This window comes from Nycticebus coucang, chromosome 7 (genome assembly GCF_027406575.1).
Source record: "Nycticebus coucang isolate mNycCou1 chromosome 7, mNycCou1.pri, whole genome shotgun sequence".
In the NCBI taxonomy this organism is placed as follows: domain Eukaryota; kingdom Metazoa; phylum Chordata; class Mammalia; order Primates; family Lorisidae; genus Nycticebus; species Nycticebus coucang.
The window spans coordinates 46,942,132-46,961,930 of NC_069786.1; the positions used below are offsets into that span (position 1 = coordinate 46,942,132).

The following is a 19,799-nucleotide window of genomic DNA, read 5'->3' on the forward strand; positions in this document are numbered from 1 at the left end:
TAATAAGTAACTTTTAAAATTTAATATGGAAATCTATCTTATGTAATTTAGTACTTCCTACAAATTAGTTTTGAAATGCTAAGGAATGTCAATAAAAGTTTGAAATGCATTATATAATTCGTTAGACAACATAGACTTTTTCTGGAGTTCTTATTCTAGATCTGCAAGTAGTTTTCTTTTCTGATTTGTAAAGATGTTGATGTTCTAGTGATATTTAACTTTTAACAGTATATCGTTTTAAGGTTTACTTAGGCTATGAGTCAACAAAAAAGCACATCTATTTGATGAATCTATCATTAAATGTGAGAGAGAAAATGTAAAGGTGGACACTATTTCCAGTATACTTGAATTCTTAATCAATTCAATTTTATCTTAGCACCACAGAGACCTTCAGATTGGAACAAAAAGAAGAATGAGCCCTTAGGGAAATTGACTTCTTTATTTAAACTTATTGTGAAAGTGATTTATTCTTTCCACACTCTGAGTTTCAAGGAAGAACATTCTGATACCCTCTTCGCTATTGGCAATTCAGTCACCAACATTCTTTCCAATGTACTTGGACGTATTTCTTTGCCATCTATGACCCGAAAAATATTTGCAACTTTAACACAACCTCTGATGTTATTTTATGAAAACTCAAAGTAAGTATTTGGGGTTAGTAGCTTTGAATGAAATGTATTCAAATTTATTTTCTTTTCTTTCTTTTTTTTTTTTTTTTGAGACAGCCTCAAGCTTGTCACCCTGGGTAGAGTGCTGCGGTGTCACTCTAACCTCCAATTTGTGGGCTTAAGCAATTCTCTTGCCTTAGCCTCCCAAGTAGCTGGGACTACAGGCACCACCACAATGCCCAGCTATTTTTTGGTTATAGTTGTCGTTTGGCAGGCACGGGCTGGATTCAAACCCGCCAGCTCTAGTGTATGTGGCTAGCGCCTTACCCACTCGAGCTACAGTCGCTGAGCCTTTTTCTTTTATCTTTTTTTGAGATAGTCTCAACTTTGGTGCCCTTGATAGAGTGTCGTGGCATCATAGCTCATAGTAACCTCAAACTCTTGGGCTCAAGAGTAGCTGAGACTACAGTCACCTGCCACAGTACCTGGTTGTTTCTTAGAGATAGGTGTGGGGAGTGCAGGGGTGTCTCGCTCTTGCACAGGCTGGTCTCAAACTCATGAGCTCAAGCAATCCACCTGCCTCAGCCTCCCAGATGCTAGGACTACAGGCCATGAGCCACCCTGCACTCAGGCCTAAATGTATTCCATTTAAATAGAGGTAGCAGCTTTTGTTTTCCTATCAGCTTTTTTGTTGATGGTAATCTTATTTTGTGTAAAAGGTAATATGCTTTTGTTGAAAAGGTGGTTAAGATGTAGTATAGAAATATGAGATAGAAATTAAAAGTACTTCAATTTCGCACGTTATTCTACTTGCCCTTTTCTGCGTAGAGCTAATCTTTTCAGAATTGCTTAAGCAAACATCTATTAATTGCATGATAGACATGATGAGAGCATAAGTGACATGCTACTCTTGAAGGTAAATATATCACAGTGCACTCAATGTAGTCCCTCTGCATTTGTGTGTTCTGCATCCATGGTGTCAACCAATCCTGATTGAAAATATTTCGAATGGGCTTGGCACCCATAGCACAGTGGTTACAGCACCAGCCACATACACCAAGGGTGGCGGGTTCGAGCCCAGCCTGCGCCAGCTGAACAACTGCAACAAAAAAATCGCTGGGCGTTATGGCGGGCACCTGTAGTCCCAGCTACTTGGGAAGCTGAGGCAAGAGAATCTCTTAAGCCCAAGAATTGGAGGCTGCTATAAACTGTGACGCCTTGGCACTCTACCGAGGGCAACATAGTGAGACTCTGTCTCAATAATAATAATAATATATATATATTTAGAACAATAAATAACAAAAAGAATGTGCATTTTAAACTGTAACTATTTACATAACATTTACATTGTATTAGGTACACTAAAAATGATTTTAAGTACTAGAGAGGGTGGACAAAGGTCGCGGAAACAATGCATATACTGAAGGTTTTGTGTATTGAATGCTGCTTGTCCCATTTACGTGAGAATTTCTTTTTTTTTTTTTTTTTTTAGAGAAGGAGTCTCACTTTGTCGCCCTTGGTAGAGAGCTGTGACATCACAGCTCACAGCAACCTCCAGCTCTTAGGCTTAGGTGATTCTCTTGCCTCAGCCTCCAAAGTAGCTGGGACTACAAGGGCCCATCACAACGTCCGGCTATTTTTTTTGTTGCAGTTTGGCCTGGGATGGGTTCGAACCCGCCACAGACAGCATTCAAGAATTTCACTTTTTTTAATGTCTGCATAGGGTTTCTTTAAACTTTCTGCCTGTTTTTTTTGTTTGTTTGTTTGTTTGTTTTTTCAGTTTTTGGCTGGGGCCTGGTTTGAACCCGCCACCTCCGGTATATGGGCCCATTGCCCTACTCCTTGAGCCACAGGTGTCGTCCTGATTTTTTTTTTTTTTTAGATAAGCCTCAAGCTGTCACCCTGAATAGAGTACTGTGGCATCACAGCTCACAGCAACCTCCAACTCGTGGGCTCAAGCGATTCTCTTGCCTCCGCCTCCCAAGTAGCTGGGACTACAGGCACCCGCCACAACACCCAGCTATTTTTTTGGTTGCAGCTGTCGTTTGGCGGACCCAGGCTGGATTCAAACCCGCCAGCTCAGGTATATATGGCTGGCACCTTAGCCGCTTGAGCCACAGGTGCCGAGCCAAGCCTGGCTATTCTTTGGTTGTAGTTGTCGTTGTTGGTTAGCAGACCCGGGCTGGATTCAAACCTGCCAGCTCTGGTGTATGTGTCTGGCACTTTAGCCGCTTGAGCTACAAGCACCAAGCCTCTACCTGATAACATTTGCCCCTCATCATACTTTCTACCCAGTTTTTTATTTGGCAGATAAATGTCTTTTCTAGCATTTTCCCCTCAAAACAAATAGTGGAACATTATTTGTAAATAAATCATTGACCACATTAGTCACTATTTCTGTAGAAGGTGATTTTTAAGGGTAAAAATGTTGGTTGAAATGATACATGTATTTAAGTTTGTTTTAATTTTTTTTTTTTTTTTGTAGTTTTTTTTGGCCAGGGCTGGGTTTGAACCTGCTACCTCCAGCATATAGGGCTGGTGCCCTACTCCTTTGAGCCCCAGGCACTGCCATATTTAAGTTTCTTAATCTCTAAGAGTTTTAATTAATTCTACATTGCCCTTTACATTCAAAATAAGCAGTACCTTAAAACCTGAAAAAAATTCAATAATGTAGTTACAGAAGTATTGAAAGGATTTATTAGTATTTTTATAGTAGGCTTGTGTGGTTCAATTATACGGTTTATTTTTTATAAACTAAACTCATAGGGAATGTTTTAGAAACAGATTTTATAAAGCACACAGCTAAGTTCTTATTTCAGCAAGAATAGTTTATGCTTTGAAAAATGTGCAGGAACAAGTAAGTAGCATGAATACTTTGAGGAGTATTTTAGATACTTTCTGTGATTTAAAAGATTGTTTCATGCCTAATTGGCAATTTGATTTTTTTATCGTTAAACCTTGGAACACATTCTGGTATCATTATGTATGTATTTCATATTATGTCTGTGTTACTTCATATTTAGGTTTAGATTGATAAATAGTAGTGTTTACTTTCTAAAATATAAACAGTACTCTTAATTTATGTGTTTTTCTTCCCAGGCTTGATCAAGTTCCTAAAGTGTATAGTTGTCTGAGTAACAAGGTAAAAATACACAATTGTCTGTATATACTTACATGATGGAGTTTATTTTTTTAATTTGGAAGACAGTGTTTATTTGTATGTGTAAGTTCTGGTATTTTGAGAGGAGGAGACATAATTATTCCCATTTTTACAGATCAAAGTGTAGGCATGGAGCATCCTAATTATCCTCCTTCCAAAATGGTGGAGTTTAGATAAATTGTCTTCCTTAAATTTAAGTCTGCTCTTTTTTTTTTTTTTTTTTTTTTGAGACAGAGCCTCAAGCTGTCACCCTGGGTAGACTGCTGTGGCGTCATAGCTCACAGCAACCTCCAATTCTGGGCGTAAGTGATTCTCTTGCCTCAATCTCCCAAGTAGCTGGGACGACAGGCACCCGCCACAGCACCCGGCTATTTTTTTTTTTTTTTTCTGGTTGTAGGTGTCACTGTTGTTTTGCCAGGCCCGGGCTGGATTCGAACCCATCACCTCTGGTGTATGTGGCTGGTGCCTTAGCCACTTGAGCTACAGGCGCTGAGCTAATCTCATTTTTAAGGGAGTTTTTATACTTGATTTTTAATAGACATTCACAGATAGTTTTTGGGTTTTTTTGTTTTTTTTTTTTTTTTTATTGAGACAGTCTCACTTTGTTGTCTTCGGTAGAGAGCTGTGATGTCACAGCTCACAGCAACTTCTAGCTCTTGGGCTTAGGCGATTCTCCTGCCTCAGCCTCCCGAGCAGCTGGGACTACAGGCGCCCGCTGCAACAACCGGCCATTTTTTTGTTGTTGTTGGAGTTTGGCCAGGGCTGGATCCGAACCCGCCACCCTCGGTACATGGGACCAGCGCCCCACTCACTGAGCCACAGGTGCCACCCACAGATAGTTTTTTTTTTTTTTTAAGGATTTAATGATGTATTAATTCATTAACTCATATCTCATATAGTATTTTGCCGTGTAAAATGTGCTCCTGTGTGTCACGTGCACCCACATTTTTGACCCAGCCCCTCAAGACATTGGCCACCTCTCATTTGGAAGAGATATATCTGGGAGAGGCCTAATGCTCCCCTGGCTAAGGTGCGGATCGCACCACCCTCCCATAACTCCTACTCTGTGAAGGCTGCCCTTCCTTCTCTGCATGAAAAAATGATGGAGTTTATTTTTTTAATTTGGAAGACAGTGCTCTTCCCTCTCTGCCACATCCAGGGCCCTGGACAAGAGGGCCATGAGCTGGGGTCAGAGCATCTGAGGCTGCTCAGCCCACATCTAGGCAGGACCCTGGGACCTGCCTGTAGTCCACTCTTGTTTGGCTGGGCCTTGGCTCTTGCCCCACACAGTTGCACCCACCTCATGAGCCAAGCCACCACCCCTTCCCCAGATTGTAGTGCTCAGTGGAGGCTGCTCTGTTCTGCTCCCACCAGATCCCAAGCATTCCTGGAATAAGTACAACTGGCTCCAAAGTTTTCTAGGTGTTACTTGTGTGGGCACTTGTTCTTGTTAAAATCATGCAAAAACAACTTTTTTCCTTTTATTTTTTCTTTTTTCCTAGTTAGAAAAGCTACTAGGAGAAATTATTGCTTGTCTACAATTCAACTACACTGGAGCATATGACAGTGAACTTCTTGAACAACTCTCTCCACTGTTATGCATAACATTGCTGCATAAAAATAAACAGATTCGAAAACAGAGTGCTCAGTTCTGGAATGCCACATTTGCTAAAGTGACAATGTTGATTTATCCTGATGAGTTAAAGTATGCCATCAAAACTTTTATATAACTAACTATTGTATTGTGATATTTATTAATTGGTATCTTGGTTTAAACTAAACTTTTCTTATGGGGAATTATTGCAGAGGATTTCTTAATTGAAATACTATTATTTGGAGTAGAAGGAAATTACTAAACATTATTTGACCTTTTCTTTGGTGCTTAGAGTAATCTTCATTTCAGTAACCAAGAAATCAATTTAAAGTTATTCTTAATAAAAGAAACAAAGGGAATAAATGGATGGTTTTTGAAGTTAGACATGAATACTAGATGTAACATTTGTACTTTTGTTTAACATTTGCCATTGTAAAAATTTGGAAAGTTTGGTAAGTTTTTAAAGAAGAAATTTGAAAATTCAGTAAAGTATAAGGAAAGATATAAAAATTATCTAATTTTTTCCTAGTTTTACATATGTATAGAAAGATGTAGCCTTTAAACCCAACGTATTTTGCTGCTCTAAAATTATAAGTAAAGTGCTCTTGTTAGCATGTTCGCTGGTACTTGACTCAAGGTATATATGTTTATGTACTTTTTAAAAGACCAGTACTAAGACAAGCCAAACAAAAATTTCTGCTTCTGTTGCCTGGTTTGGAAACTGTTGAAATGATGGAGGAATCCAGTGAACCATATTCAGATGCAGTAAGTTTTGAGTTTTTATTGCTTTGTTTTGTTTTTTTAACTTTTGAATGATGTTTGAGTAGTTTGCTTATTGTAAGTGCTGAACATGTGGAATCTGAACAGAAAAGAGTTCTGTAACATGGGATTTCGTATTGTTCATTGTCTGGCCTAAAATACTTTATGAATTAAAGGGCAAAATTTTTCACTAGTGATTCTCATCTGTAATCTTTAATTCTCATTCATTAATCTTTTTTGAACTCAGGTGCCTTATGTGTACCATGTTAGTTTGTGATTGTTAAAATACATAGTTAAGTATTGATTTGAAAAAAAATTAGAAATAATAGTTACTAGTCCATGTCTAAGCAAGAGCTACCCTCATTTTTTCTTATTGATTTTCTCATTTTTTCTATCAGAAAACATGTCTTTGTTATCACATCATACCTTAGGACTAAAATTCTTCAATACTGCCTGAAGATCTAGGATTTTAGAGGAGTAAAGTCATGGGTATTATATACTCATGAGGTAGAATATCCTTAGAAAACATTTTTTTATTCAAGAACAAATGAGGTGTCTGGGTGCTGTGGCTCATGCCTGCCATCCTAGCACTCTGGGAGGCTGAGGCAGGTAGATTGCCTGAGCTCAGGAGTTTGAGATCAGCCTGAGCAAGAGCAAGACCCCCATCTCTACAAAGTAGCCAGGCGTTGTTGCAGGCACCTATATTCCCAGCTACCAGGGAGGCTGAGGCAAGAGAATTGCTTTGAGCCCAGGAGTTTGAGGTTGCTACGAGCTATGACATCCCGGTATTCTATGGAGGGTGACACAGTAAGACTGTCTGAAGAGAAAGAACAAATGAGGTATAGCAGTTTTTTGTTTAGATTTGTTAAAAATATATATAATCATCTAAGTACTCTTTTGCTTTTGGTTTTAGCTAAAATAAATTTACCACCATATAGCCGTCAAGACTTACTCAATGGAATTTGACTTATAAAGGCCAAATATTCTGTTGAGGGAAAGTGTGTTTGATGCAGTAATATTCTTTTTATTTTTTATTTGTTAATTTCAGAATATTATGGGCGTATATAATGTTTTTAGATACAAGTAATTATTCTTTATTATATATGCATTATTAACCCTCTTTTTATTGGTTTTGGTTTTAGACAGTTTCACTGTCACCCTAGGTAGAGTGCTGCATCGTTATAGCTCACAGCAAACTCAAACTCCTGGGCTCAAGCTATTCACTTGTCAAGCGCCACAAGGCCCAGCTAACGTTTCTGTATTGAGTAGAGGCAGGTCTTTCTCTTGCTCAGGCTAGTCTCTATCTCCTGACCTCAAGTGCTCCTCCCACCTCAGCCTCCTCTTTATTGTTTAATGTGTAAAGTTATGATTTTCAGTTTTCTTTAGGATACTCCCTAAAAGTAATAGGTAGAATATTTGAGTTCAGTAATTTGATTGACATTCTAGTAATTATGTATTTCTTATTTTCAGAATTCATAAAATTAAATGGTGCAAAGCACCTGCTCTAAAGTTAGAGATAACAAAGCCATTCGCTGTTATTGAATTAATAGGTTTGTTTTCTTTGATTTTTATAAGACTGAATAATCAGAAATTTGACATTATTTGAAATGAGTACTTACTAGATTAGAATTTTTAAAATGTGAAAAGTAGTAAAATAATACAATTGAACTTAAAGAAATTGTTTTATTTTCAATAAAACAGACAGAAAATTCACAATTAAATATGAAAATAAGTGGCATGGAAAGAAAATCAAGTGGTAAAAGAGATTCCTTATTGGCACAAACAAAGGATAAGAAAGAAAATATGAAAGCACCAGCCAAAGTATGTTGTCAAAGCTATATTTATTTACTAACATACATACTTATTAACTGACTGATCTGTTTGTTCATTTATTTATTGAGACAGTATCACTTTATCGCCCTGGGTAGAGTACCATGGAGTCATAACTTGCCACAACCTCAAACTCTTGGGATCAAGTGATCCTCTTGCCTCAGCCTCCTGTGTAGCTGAGACTACAGGTGCATGTGCCCAGTTATTTTTAGTGCTGGGGTTTCACTCTTGCTCAGGCTGGTCTCAAACTCGTGAGTTCAAGGGATCCTCCCTCCTCAGCCTCCTAGAGTGCTGGGGTTATAGGCGTGACCAACTATGCCCAGCCCCCAAACTATATTTAATAGTTTCTATAGATTAAGTATATAGTAGCCAGAGGATATGCAACTTTTAATTGGAAAAAAAGTTGTAACAGGCTAAATAAGAGATGATAAGGGGATGATAGAATTTGGTCTAGAAAGACTAAGTTAGCATGGGAATCTTGAAGCCTTAGGAAATTGTTTCTTACTAAAGTAAGTTTCTATGTAATCCTTAATGCCTATTACCTACATATATGGGTAGCTATTCCAGGTGGCAGTCTTTGAGGTAGAATGAGACTAGTTATGAGTAACTGACAAAAAGTAGCAAAAAAGAGAATATTTTAGACATTTTGTAGGAGTATTTTTATATTAGAACATAGTATTTTGAATAGGAATAAAGAAATAATACCTAGGTAAGACATTTAAGCCAATGCAAAATCTATGCCAGATAACAGATTTTTAGAGAACAATAGTTCTTTTTGATGAGAATCTTGAGCCCACATAGCTCTAATGAAATGAAAGAAAAAAGTTATTTTTTTAAGAATAACTGACACAATTTTGTAGCAGCTGTGAATAAAATAAAAACAGTGGTTGCATTGAAAATTTATAAAGATAACATTGTAGTGCCAGAGCTCCTTTTAGGCCTATAGGTCATAATATTGGCAGCTTTATTACTTCAGCAGTTCTTCCACTCGAGAGCTCCAGATATTTTCCCCTCTTGCCAGATTAAGTGATTTGTGTTGTTGGCCTGACAAACATATTCATCCACACTTTGTAGTTAAGCAAAAACTTGCCTACTTTGTAAAGAGGTCTATTAGCTCTGACTTTCTCAGCATTTATGAAGCAGATAGAAAGTGGGGGAAATTGTGCTGATTTTAGTGGTGTCATAGTTCACAGCAACCTCAAATTCTTGGGTTCAAGTGATCCTCTTGCCTCAGCTTCCCAAGTAGGTGGGACTACAGGCGCCCACTACAATACCTGGTTTTTGTTTTTGAGGCAGAGACTCCAGCTGTTGCCCTGGGTAGAGTGCTATGGCATCATAGCTCACAGCAACCTCCAGCTCGGGCTCAAGCGATCCTCTTGCCTCTTTCTATTTTTAGTAGACACAGTCTCACTTTTGCTCATCCTAGTCTTGAACTCGTGGGCTCAAGCAATCCACCTGCCTCGGCCTTCCAGAGTGCTAGCTAGGATTACAGGCATGAGCCACCACACACAGCCATATTTTTTTTATTATTAAGAGACTGGTCTTACCATTGTTTAGGCTGGTCTCAAACTCCTACGCTCAGGCATTCCACCCACTTTTGGCCTCCCAGAGTGCTGGGATTTATAGGCATGAGCCACCACCCTTGGCCTCATACTAATTTGTTAATGGTCATGAATGTTACATGGGCTTGAACTTTAAACTTTTCCAATCATTATTGAAAAACTATATTAGTATTAGCAAAGAGATTGATGGAAGTGTTGGCAAATAATTTGGAAACTAAAATGTACATTCACCTTTTTTTAATCTTTAGCTGAAAGTTGAATCTTCGTCTCTAAAAATAAAGAGTGAAACGGTTTTAGAAGAAGAAAAGTCTACTGACTTTGTGTTTATACCTCCAGAAGGAAAAGATGCAAAGGAAAAAATACTAACTGAACATCAAAAAGAAATACTCAGAACGAAGAGGTTTGTAGGCATTTTGTAACTGTTTAGAATTAAGATACTGTGTGTACCAAATTTTAATGTCAAAACATGCACCGTATATACATAAAATTTCTTAATGTATAACACTACCTACTTACATTCAATTTGTTAAAAATTGAATTGCTTTACTGAATCAGTAGATTGGGAGATTGCTTATTTCATGGAATGTCTGGAAAATATCCATCTAAGTCTTGATATCATACTGTTTGTAAAAGACCACTTAGTGGTAGAATTCTAAGTTTTCATTTATAACTGGAGGTATAGCATCGGAGTTTTGGAGTTATTTAAGTAAAATCTTTTTCAGGTGTGATATTCCTACCATGTATAATAATTTGGATGTTTCACAAGATACCTTACTTTCTCAGAACAGTCAGGAAGAGTCTATGTAAGTATGGAAGCTGTCAAACTTTTTATTTCTGTTGTACTAATTTTTAAGTAATTATAAAATCAGCATTTTAATTTATATAATTATTTATTTCAGGGAAACCCCTACTTTAAGCAGAAAACAAAAGGAGGATTCCAAAATGATGTTAGAGGTATATTTGATATTTCGTATTTCGGGGTTATTAGAATCATCCGGTCATTAAAGAGACTCCTAAACTACTGTAAGGTTGTCTCTAAGCCTTTTTTTTTTTTTTTTTTTTCTGTAGAGACAGAGTCTCACTTTATGGCCCTCGGTAGAGTGCCGTGGCCTCACACAGCTCACAGCAACCTCCAACTCCTGGGCTTAAGCGATTCTCTTGCCTCAGCCTCCCGAGTAGCTGGGACTACAGGCGCCCGCCACAACGCCTGGCTATTTTTTTTGTTGCAGTTCGGCCAGGGCCGGGTTTGAACCCACCACCCTCGGTATATGGGGCCGGCGCCTTACCGACTGAGCCACAGGCGCCTCCCGCTAAGCCTTTTTTAAATTAGTTCTAAGATTTATTCTATAAGCTCTTTACTCCCAATTAGGTACTAATAGAATTATAGCTGGTGTATACCTTACAATAAATGTATTTAGCATTTATTAAGTATTTATAATTAGGAATACAGATTAATAGGCACCTGCCACTACCTTTGGAATGTGTGTTGGGATCTACACTGTAATTTTCCCAGAAAGTCAATCTTGTTTGCTGGTTAATCTTTATATGTACTTTTTCTGTGCAGGAGGAACAAATGGAAAGTGATAATGTCGTTCCTCAAGATGTCACGGAAAACTGTGGTATGGATGAACATTTTGAAAAGACTTCCTTTTCAAATTATGAGTGTGGTTCTGTTGGCAAAACCAGTCCAGAAAAGCTAAGTGCTAAAAATGATTCCAGAAAAAAATCTTTAATTTCATCAAAGAAAACTTCAACTGAATGTGCATCTAGTGCAGAAAATTCTTTTGTCAGCAGTAGCTCAGTTGCTAATGCCACTATTTCTGGAACTTCCCCACACCCTGTGAGTCGGAGGCAAACTTTTATTACATTGGAGAAGTTTGATGGTTCAGAAAATAGACCTTTTAGCCCATCCCCCTTGAATGACATGTCGTCAACTGTTACAGTGAAAAATAACCAGGAAAATATGATTAAAACAGATATTCCACAAAAAGCAAAGCGAAGAGAAATGACTCCTTCAAAATCTGATTCTGAAAGAACATCAAATGCAACTAAGAGATCAAGCCGGAGAGTGGGTAAAGCTGAACAAGCAGGGAATAAAAGGTCTAAGTTCTTAATGAGATCTGAACAGGAGAAAAATACTGAGGAATCTATTGAAGGCATGGTAACCTTAGAAAATAACCCACCTTGTTTGGTTAATCAAACAGAATATACATCAGATAATCAGGTTCATCTTTCTCAATCTGCAGTAGAGCATGAAGATACCAAGCTTAAATCAACCAATCAATCAATTGATACCAATCAATCAATTGAAAATGCTGTCTCGTTGGAAAATAATACCGTAGAAGAGAAAAATGTAGAAGTTAATTTGGAATCCAAAGAAAATACACCCCCACTAGTAATACCATCAGACCAAATGGTAAATGAGGATAGTCAGATTCACATAACTCCAAATCAAAAAACCCTTAGGCGATCTTCAAGGCGACGATCAGAAATATCAGAATCTACCACTGATATTCAAGATAAGGAAAATAATCATCAAAAAAGGGAAAGACGTAAGGAAGAAGAAAAACCTTTTCAGAAGAGTCCATTGCATATGAAAGAAGATGTATTGCCTAAGCAAAAACTGATTTCTGAACAAATTGTGCAGGAGAATTTAGTTGAGAAAGGAAATAATTTACATGAGAAGACTTTAGGGGAAACCAGTGCTAGTGCAGAAATTGACCAAAATAAAGGCAAGCCAGAGGGAGATTGTGTCCAGGACATTGCACATAAATCTTCTGAGAAACCAATAAGGGGCCGAACACGGTATCAAACAAGAAGAGCATCTCAGGGTTTTCTTTCCAGCATTGAAAACTCAGAGTCCGATAGCTCTGAGGCAAAAGAGGAAGGTTCTAGAAAGAAGAGATCTGGAAAATGGAAAAGTAAAAGCAACGACAGTGTTGATGTTGAAGATCAAGAGGAGAAAACAGTAAAACCAGAGTGTATAAAAGCTGAAAATCAGACACAGGATTGTAAAGCAAGTTCTGAAGTAGACATAACATCTCAGGTTTGTGAAAAAAAAGATGAAAGTAGTACTGTAACACTTGAGGATTCTATATCTTCAGATTTACAAGTTTCTGATGATGGAGCAAATACACATGAGGGAGAAAGTAAAACTAGCAAATGTGGAGAATACTGTTTTTCAAGTCCACCCCTGCCAGAATCAAATCTAAGGACTAGAAATGCCAATAAGAGATTACATAAGCGAGACTGTGTTGATAACAATAGTGTAGGAGAATCCTCAAAAATAGGGACAGCAGACATGTCTTTGCTTCCTGAAAAAACTTCTCAAACCCTTGAATGTCAGCATAAGAGAAGTAGAAGGGTGAGGAGATCTAAAGGTTGTGATTGCTGTGGGGAAAAATCACAACTTCAGGAGAAGTCATTCATTGGGTTAAAGAACACGGAAAATTATGATGTAAAGATTAGTGAAACAAAAACAGATGTACAGACACCTGTAACTATATCAGAAACTTCTAAAGTTAATGTGTATTCTGAAGCAAAATTTTTAGATGAGCACCACAGTGTGACTTTTCATTTGGGTCTCAAGGAGGATAATGATGCTGTTAGTAATTCATTAATTGAAACTGAATTGAAAGAAAATACTACTAAAGAAACTCTTTCTTCTGAGATGATAAATTTTAAAGAGGAAATTTGTGATATGGATTCTAGTGAAATGCCTCTTCAAAGTGAAGAGCCACCTAATAAAAAATTAATAGCTGTTGGCCCTTGTTTAGATGATTCCAAAGATACTTCACAGGAATGTTCTTTAGAGACTAAAGAAGAAAAATTAGAAATTACCCTGAAAGGGGATTTAAGCCTTCAGAATGTTGTTAATGTTGGAAAAAGTTCATGTAAAATAACAGAATCCAATCTAGAGGAAGTAGAAACCATGGAATTCAGTGTACAAATTGATAAATCTGAAGCTAGCATCTCTGAACAACAGAGTGCCAAAACTGGTATTTCTGAACCAGCAGCAACAGAGGAAAACGGTGGAAGAAGTGGTGAATCTGAAGCAGACATATCTAAAGAACTGAATGCCAGAGAAGCAACAACTGAGAAATGTAATTCTGATAATACTGTACCTGTAGCAGTGAATGCGCAGATATCTGAACAAACAGCAGTTGGAGAACTAGATGGAGCAAGTGCTGTATCTGATGAAGGTTCCTCTGAAGAAATGAATGTTGAAATGGAAAATTATGAACAAACAGTGATTGATGGGGTGAATACTGAAACTGACCACATCAGTGAAACAGAAGTTGAGGACATACCCATTAAAACCTGTAGATCTGAAGAAATGCAGAGAAAAAGACAGAATGTAGAAATGGACAACTTAGTTTCCAACACACTTGAAATGAGCACTGAAGAAGGAAAGATTGACTGTAATAAAATTGAAACAAATACTGAACTTAATATAGCTGAAGAAATAAAAGCAAATGACAATCAAATGGTAGTGGGAAATTATATTTTACAGGAAGTTCACACTTCAGAGAGAGTGGAGGAGCCATCAAAATCTCTAACATCTGAAGCAGGTATCTCTGAACTGGTAATAGAAGATAATGCATCTCCTCAAAAATTAAAGGAACTTGATCCTTTGCTTGTGTCTGCAAATGGCAGTCCTAGTGGCATGCAGACACGCTGTGTCTGGTCACCTTTGGCTTCTCCATCCACCAGCATTTTAAAGCGAGGACTAAAAAGACCCCAGGAAGAAGAGGTCTCATCACCTGTTAACAAGGTAGGGAAAATGAAGCTGAATGTTTAGGGGCCCAATATTTTATTGAACTATTTTGGTCATTCAGTGACACCTGGTGATTGACAAAATACTAGAATTATGTGATCACGCGTATTGATTATTCACCATGTTTGCTAGAGGAAAGAACTGGTAGAAGGAAAAGTGTTGAAAAGGATACTGAAGCTCTTTAGATATTCTTTAATTTCACAACACTAAATTAGGTCTTTATGTACCTATGCATTGTTCAACTTTGGCAAGATTAGTTAAGTCTTAAAATCTTTTCTACTCCTCATATCGTTGTATCATAGGAACAGATTTAGGAGCTTGGGTAACACTGATTGCCATTAATAATGCAAGTTTAGCACTTACTGTGTGCCAGGACATTATGCTATTTTATCTAGGTGTTTATATGAACTCTTTTCCAGACCATGTCTAATTTTTTTTTTTTTTTTTTGAGGCACAGTCTCACTTTGTGATCCTTGGTAGAGTGCTATGGCATCATAGCTCACAGCAACCTCAAACTCTTGGGCTCTAGCAATTCTTTTGCCTCAGACTCATGAGTAGCTGGGGCTATATGCACCTACCACATCGTGTGACTATTTTTAGAGCGGGGTCTCGCTCTTGCTTAGGCTAGTCTCCAACTCCTGTGGTCAAGCAATCCACCCGCCTTGGCTTCCCAGAGTGCTGAGATTACAGGCATCAGCCACACGACCATGTCTAATTTAAAGGGAAAAAATCTGTTAAGCTGTACTTTCATCAGTTCGTGAATGTGATTTTTAATTATTTATATGCCAATTCCTGACCTGAATTATAGCTCCTTTAGAAAACATGGATTATCTATATATCCGCTTTGGCTTTTGGCCCTATACCTTGCTTATAGTTTGTTGGATGAATAAATAAAGTTTTAAAAGGGAAAGTTACATGTGCTACAAAGCTTGGCTTTGTTGTGAGAAGTGATGTTGACATTTCTTAGTTTTGAAGTTGAACCTGCACTTTAGTGTAGAATACATGTTATACATACTCATGTATGTAAACATGACATCTTGCCTTTTGTATTCAGCAAGCACATTTTGAAAACTTAACCTTCTTAATCCCTGTTTATTACTCTTATGACTTTTCAACTTTCCAAGATACTGAGAATTCTCCTGTGAGTTCAGAGATTATTAATTTAGGAAGACCTAACAACTCATGAGCTTTTGTTTTCTCTTGTATATAGGTTATTCGTAGTTTTTGAGGGTGTTTGTTTTTAAGTATCTTAAGTTTAATAAGCCATAAAAATTCTTAAAGTTTGTGAGGGTAGAGTACCTTAGGATTGATGTCTTTTGGGGAGTTTTTTATTATTTGTTTCTTGGTTGTTTGGGCTCTGAAATTTTTCAAGATTACAGAAAGATTTTTTTGCCTTCTGTATACTTTAGATTGTTTTTTTTTTTTTTTTTAGAGACAGAGTTTCACTTTATGGCCCTCGGTAGAGTGCTGTGGCCTCACACAGCTCACAGCAACCTCCAACTCCTGGGCTTAAGTGATTCTCTTGCCTCAGCCTTCCGAGTAGCTGGGACTACCGGCACCCACCACAACGCCCGGCTATTTTTTGGTTGCAGTTTGGCTGGGGCTGGGCCTGAACCCGCCACCCTAATAGCAGTTAACTAGTTGCTTTTTGATTGATGGTAGTTAATGCTTAATATTTATTTAGGCAATAGAATAATATACTGTAGTTTTCTGTAGCAGGTATGTATAAACTGCACACTCTGTAAATCAAGATGAGAAGCTACATAAAAACATATTAATGGAATAAAGTGCTCTATTGTGTGTTTATATTAAATAGCTGAATGAGTGACTACCTGTAGGTATTTAGAAAAGATCAGAATTACTTCAAGTTGGGCCTAAGAGAAACAAAAATTGTACCCCATTTCTGTGAGTCTGGTACCCTCAAAGAGTTTAGAATAGAGCTTAGTCAGATGTACCAGAGGACAGTTACTTGTTTTTACCTCTTCATATTGTTCCTTGAGATCTTTTTAGTAATACCATAAAGTTATTAGAGTGAGATTACAGTTTTAACTACCACGTGCAGTTTCATTGAATTTCTGCTACTGTGTGTTTCACAATCTTTGGTGTTGTATTATGCAGAGGCAGTTTAAAATCTAGATAATTAGGATGAACTGGTATTGAGCAATATATGTGAAAGCAGTCACTGGGAAAACCAACCACTATGTGCAGTTGGCTTCCAATGAAATTTAACTAGTAGTTAAATGTTCTATTTTTAGTAATGTCTGTGTTCTGTTTTTTAGTAACCTTATAATGAGAATTTATGGTTTCAATTTTTTTAAACTTTAATTTTCTGAAATAAAAACCTGACCTATGTTTTCAGGTTCGCCGTGTCTCCTTTGCAGACCCAATATACCAAGCAGGATTGGCAGATGACATTGATAGGCGATGCTCTGTTGTTAGGTCTCATTCTTCAAATAGTTCCCACGTAGTAAAAAGTGTTAAAACTTCTCCTACTGCACAATCTAAGGTAAGCTATTGGCTTTAAAATATACATAGATATACAGACACAGGATGGCATGTTCATGATTTGTCTTAAAAAGAACTATTTGAGGGCGGTGCCTGTGGCTCAAAGGGCAAGGGCACTGGCCCCACACACTGGAAGTGGCGGGTTCAAACCCAACCAAAAACTGCAAAAAAAAAAAAAAAAGAACTACTTGAACTACTTGAGAAACAACTTTTGTGGTTGGGATATATTCTTTTATAAGAACTTGGTAAGCAGATATAAAGAGAAAATGTGGGAAGAGGCAATAATGATCCAGCAAGTAATTGGTTAGGTAGTAGATCAGTCTTATGTTTTCTGAAATTTTAAAGAAATAATTGAGTTTTAGATTGTGAAAATAAAATTGTTCAATTATAGTTATCTAGGGTTCTGAGTTTTTTTTCTCTCCTTTCTTCTGTCTAGCATAATACCACTTCAATCAAAGGATTTCTGTCCCCAGGATCACGTAGCCCTAAATTTAAGAGCTCAAAGAAGTGTTTAGTAAGAAGTGCTTTAGTTTTCATGTAACTTTATATTTTCATGTTCAGTCAGGTGACCTCTATTTAATGACTTTTGAAATTTGTTCAAGATTACAGAAATGGCCAAAGAATCCATGACATGTCCAACAGAAAGTGTTTACCCAGCTTTGGTGAACTGTGTGGCACCAGTTGACATAATTTTACCTCAGATTACATCAAATATGTGGTGAGTGGTTATTTAGGCTTCTGGCTGATATTCCAAGATGCCACTTATTTAAGAGAAATATTTGAATAGTTAGGGTTCTCATAGTAAGAATTGATTGATAATGCCCTACTCCGACATACTTTTTTTAGAAGTGTAAAAATGTAGCTAGGAAGATGGACCAAAGACAATAAATATTTCCTGTATTGCCCTAATGTAATAAATATGTGATTAATATTTTAGGTATTGTGTTGAGCTCCTTACATTATTTTGTTTAGTCCTAATGTAAACACTGAAGAATATGAGTATCATTTCCACTTTTATGTGAAGATTACCACCAGAATCACACAGCTAATGTGAGCATGTATAGGAAGAAAGAGGTTCATATACATAAAACTTGTTCATGAGCTCTTTTATGCTTTTTTTATTTTTAATTACAAGTTTATTTCCTTGATTTGAGTCTTGGAAACTTAAATGCTTGTGCCTAGACTATTCTAGCTATTTTAGAATACTGTATCTTGATGAAACAATGTTTCAGGTAGCTTGTGATGTCTTGAGGTACTTTAATTGTATTACCAGGCGCCCTATCATGGCATAATGGCCAAAGATAAAGTGTTTTAAAACTTCTTCAAAGAATTTAATGATTCAGTAATACAATATGTCAGGCATACCAAGTTCTTTTCTTTCTCTTCATCTTTCTCTTTCCTTTGGTCACAGGGTCCTCCCTGTTGCCTAGGCTTAGAGTACAGTGTGGCATAGTCATAGCTCATTGTAACCTCAAACTCCTGGGCTCAAACAATCCTCCAGCCTAAGTCTGCTGAGCAGCTAGGAATGCAGGCGCGTGCCACCATGCTGGGTAATTTTTTTTTTTCCTTTTGGTACAGACAGCCTCACTTTATCGCCCTCGGTAGAATGCTGTGGCATCACACAGCTCACAGCAACCTCTTTAACTCCTGGGCCTAGGTGATTCTCTTGCCTCAGCCTCCCGAGTAGCTGGAACTACAGGTGCCCACCACAACGCCTGGCTATTTTTTTGTTGCATTTAGCCTAGGGCTGGGTTTGAACCCACCACCCCATATATGGGGCCACAGGCACCGCCTATTTTTCTTTTTTTTTTTTTAATAGATGATGTTCTCACTTTGTTACCCAGGCTGGTCTCAAAACTCCTGGCCTCGATGCATCTTCCCACTTCAGACTCCTTAAATGCTGGGATTACAGGTGTGAGAAACTATGCACAGCCCTGAGTCCTCTTCTGATTACAGCAATTGGGGAGAGGGAAAATAAAAGGGGTATAGGTTAGGTTAGGAGAGGTTTAAAAAAAAAAAAAGTGAGGAACCTGAGCTATGAACTTGGAAGCATAGCGGGTTTTATCTCTCTATCCTACCTGTCCATGTTTATGATCCACCATTTAGGAAGCTGTTACATATGTTTAAAGAAAGCTGAGAATCTCTGTATTGAAGAGAATAATGTACATAAAGTATGAGGTATGCTATATAGCCTTAGATTGTTTCCAGTGCTATTGCTTATGCCAAGCATATATTTTAGATTCAGATTTTAAGTTAAACATATAATATACACACTTGTCCTCACTGTGGCACCAGGTGGGCCTGTGTAAACAAGCTTAATTATCATAGAACTTAGGGAAAATACAATGAGATAAGCTCTTGGAAATAGTGTATAAATAAAACCGTATGATTTTTTTTTTTCCTTTTTATTTTTTGTTCAGGGCAAGAGGCCTGGGACAACTCATTAGAGCCAAGAATATAAAAACAATTGGTGATTTGAGTACTCTTACAGCATCTGAAATAAAAACTCTTCCTATCCGTTCTCCAAAAGTGTCCAATGTAAAAAGAGCTCTCAGAGTTTATCACGAGCAGCAGGTAAAAACTTGGGTATTAGTTAAAGACACAGGAATACAAAAGTTAAACTGTTCTTGTTTAGAAGCCCATTTTATTCCTTCACCCTAGTCAAGAGTAACTTAAAAGATGACTTTATAATGAAACAGAGAAGTTGCTTGTTTAGTTTTGTCCTGTTTTTATATAATACACCTCAGGTTTGTTTTAAAACTGTCTTAATTTGAATTCTTCTACCACTTTTCCTTGTTCATTTCCATTTGGTGATTAATTCCATGGCTACTATTGCTAAAACCTGGATATTTAAATTTATACATAAACCTTACAAATTGGTAGGACACAGTATTTTGATTTTGATGTCTAGCACGTTTGTGACTTATTTTTCTTATTTGTTCTTCCTGTCCACATTTTATATGTAAACATTTTTGGTGATCAAGTTTTTGAGATTCTGATCAAA

At 37.3% G+C, this 19,799-nt stretch overlaps 1 protein-coding gene across 6 annotated transcripts in view; it reads left to right on the top strand.

The window, feature by feature from the left end:
- The window catches only part of RIF1 (replication timing regulatory factor 1), a 71,069-nt gene that overhangs the window by 43,356 nt on the left and 7,914 nt on the right, over positions 1-19,799 (top strand). For 3 of the 6 annotated variants that reach the window (XM_053597613.1, XM_053597611.1, XM_053597612.1), the window contains 13 exons: positions 377-641; positions 3,708-3,750; positions 5,271-5,473; positions 6,028-6,127; positions 7,823-7,942; positions 9,762-9,913; positions 10,236-10,316; positions 10,413-10,467; positions 11,078-14,287; positions 16,650-16,796; positions 17,232-17,309; positions 17,398-17,513; positions 19,216-19,369. In XM_053597613.1, the coding sequence (XP_053453588.1) occupies positions 377-641; positions 3,708-3,750; positions 5,271-5,473; positions 6,028-6,127; positions 7,823-7,942; positions 9,762-9,913; positions 10,236-10,316; positions 10,413-10,467; positions 11,078-14,287; positions 16,650-16,796; positions 17,232-17,309; positions 17,398-17,513; positions 19,216-19,369 (4,724 nt within the window). The remainder of the gene's footprint in view (positions 1-376; positions 642-3,707; positions 3,751-5,270; positions 5,474-6,027; positions 6,128-7,822; positions 7,943-9,761; positions 9,914-10,235; positions 10,317-10,412; positions 10,468-11,077; positions 14,288-16,649; positions 16,797-17,231; positions 17,310-17,397; positions 17,514-19,215; positions 19,370-19,799) is intronic. The other 3 variants (XR_008381255.1, XM_053597614.1, XM_053597615.1) reach the window with 3 other exon arrangements.